Below are 1,512 nucleotides of genomic sequence, written 5' to 3' on the forward strand. Positions count from 1 at the left end.
CTGGTGGAGCCAAGAAGAATCGCCTTCGCCTCAGTGTTGAAGGCAAGAGCTAGCCCAACGAAGTACTGATGGGGTGGTCATAATGATCTGGCCACTCAGTGTATATTGGCTCTCTTGTTCATGGACCTTATCACATGCAGTTTTCTCCATCTGAAATGTTTTGCCCTCTTTGGCTAACTTCTACTCATCCTATAGGTCTGCCTTTGGGTGAACCTTCCAGGCTTCCTGCCCCTAGGTGTAAACTCTTAATATCCTGATTCTCCTGGTTTATAAAATACATCACCATTTTTTACTTTTTTGTTTGTTTTCCCTGCAAGATGGTACATACTGGGAAACCAATTACTTTGTCATCTATAGCATTCAATTTTATATTATCACTAGAGACCTGGTGCACGGATTCGTGCACCGGTGGGGTCCCTCGGCCTGGCCTGTGGACATCCCCTGAGGGGTCCCAGATTGTGAGAGGGTGCAGGCCAGGCCGAGGGATCCCCACCAGTGCATGATTGGGGCCAGGGAGGAACCGCGGGAGGGCTCCAGGGCATGTCCAGCCCATCTTGCCCAGTCCCGATCAGCCAGATCCCAGCAGCAAGCTAACCTACCAGAAGGAGTGTCTGCCCCCTGGTGATCAGTGCACGTCATAGCGACTGGTGGAAAAGTCAAATGAACAGTCGGATAGTATCCATCACAGAACATGGCATATGATAGGAAATCAATTAAGTATGTAATAAATAATATATAATTCAGCTAATAAATAAAGGAATAACAGTTTTAAAAATTAAACATTTTTAAAAGCTAAAGTTATTAAAATGCAATTTGGAATAATACTTAACCAAAGCAGTACTGACCTGGTGTTTTCATTATATTCGAAAATCTGAACTTTGGCCATTGCATTTGGACTACTGTCATCACTTCCTACAGCTATCATGGGGGAATGAGCACGAGAGCTAGAAATGAAAAGTAAAAAATATTTCACATGATTAAATTATTATATTTAATTCAGAGAATTTAAAAACCTAGCATCCAGCAGCTCTAGAACCTGCAAGTAAGCAAGACTGTGAATAAATTCCTGCCATACATTCAATACAGCAACACCTTGGGAGGGTGTGTCCTTGAGATTGCTCAGGATGGGGACCAAGGTTACCTTCCTGTTGCATTGTTTTTACCATATTTTATTATTGCTAAAAAAAGAAAGTAGCTTCTTTTTCCACAAAAGGAAAGGTTTCAGGCATTCAGTAGATCAAAAAACAAAACAAAACACCTACAAGTTCATCAAATTTTTCTTCCTGAAAGATTTGGTCATTAACTATGGAATGAAAAGTAACCTTATGGCCGAAACCGGTTTGGCTCAGTGGATGGAGCATCGGCCTGCGGACTGAAGGGTCCCAGGTTCAATTCCGGTCAAGGGCATGTGCCTGGGTTGCGGGCACATCCCCAGTGGGAGATGTGCAGGAGGCAGCTGATCGGTGTTTCTCTCTCATCAATGTTTCTAACTCTCTATCTCTCTCCTTTCCT

At 43.3% G+C, this 1,512-nt stretch overlaps 1 protein-coding gene across 2 annotated transcripts in view; it reads right to left on the minus strand.

The window, feature by feature from the left end:
- SEH1L (SEH1 like nucleoporin) overlaps positions 1-1,512 on the minus strand; it is a 22,349-nt gene that overhangs the window by 12,438 nt on the left and 8,399 nt on the right. For both annotated transcript variants that reach the window (XM_006763251.2, XM_006763250.2), the window contains exon 5: positions 846-944. In XM_006763251.2, coding sequence (XP_006763314.1) covers positions 846-944 — 99 coding nt within the window. The remainder of the gene's footprint in view (positions 1-845; positions 945-1,512) is intronic.

The sequence above is a fragment of the Myotis davidii genome, unplaced genomic scaffold, assembly GCF_000327345.1.
Source record: "Myotis davidii unplaced genomic scaffold, ASM32734v1 scaffold78, whole genome shotgun sequence".
Classification (NCBI taxonomy): Eukaryota; Metazoa; Chordata; class Mammalia; order Chiroptera; family Vespertilionidae; genus Myotis; species Myotis davidii.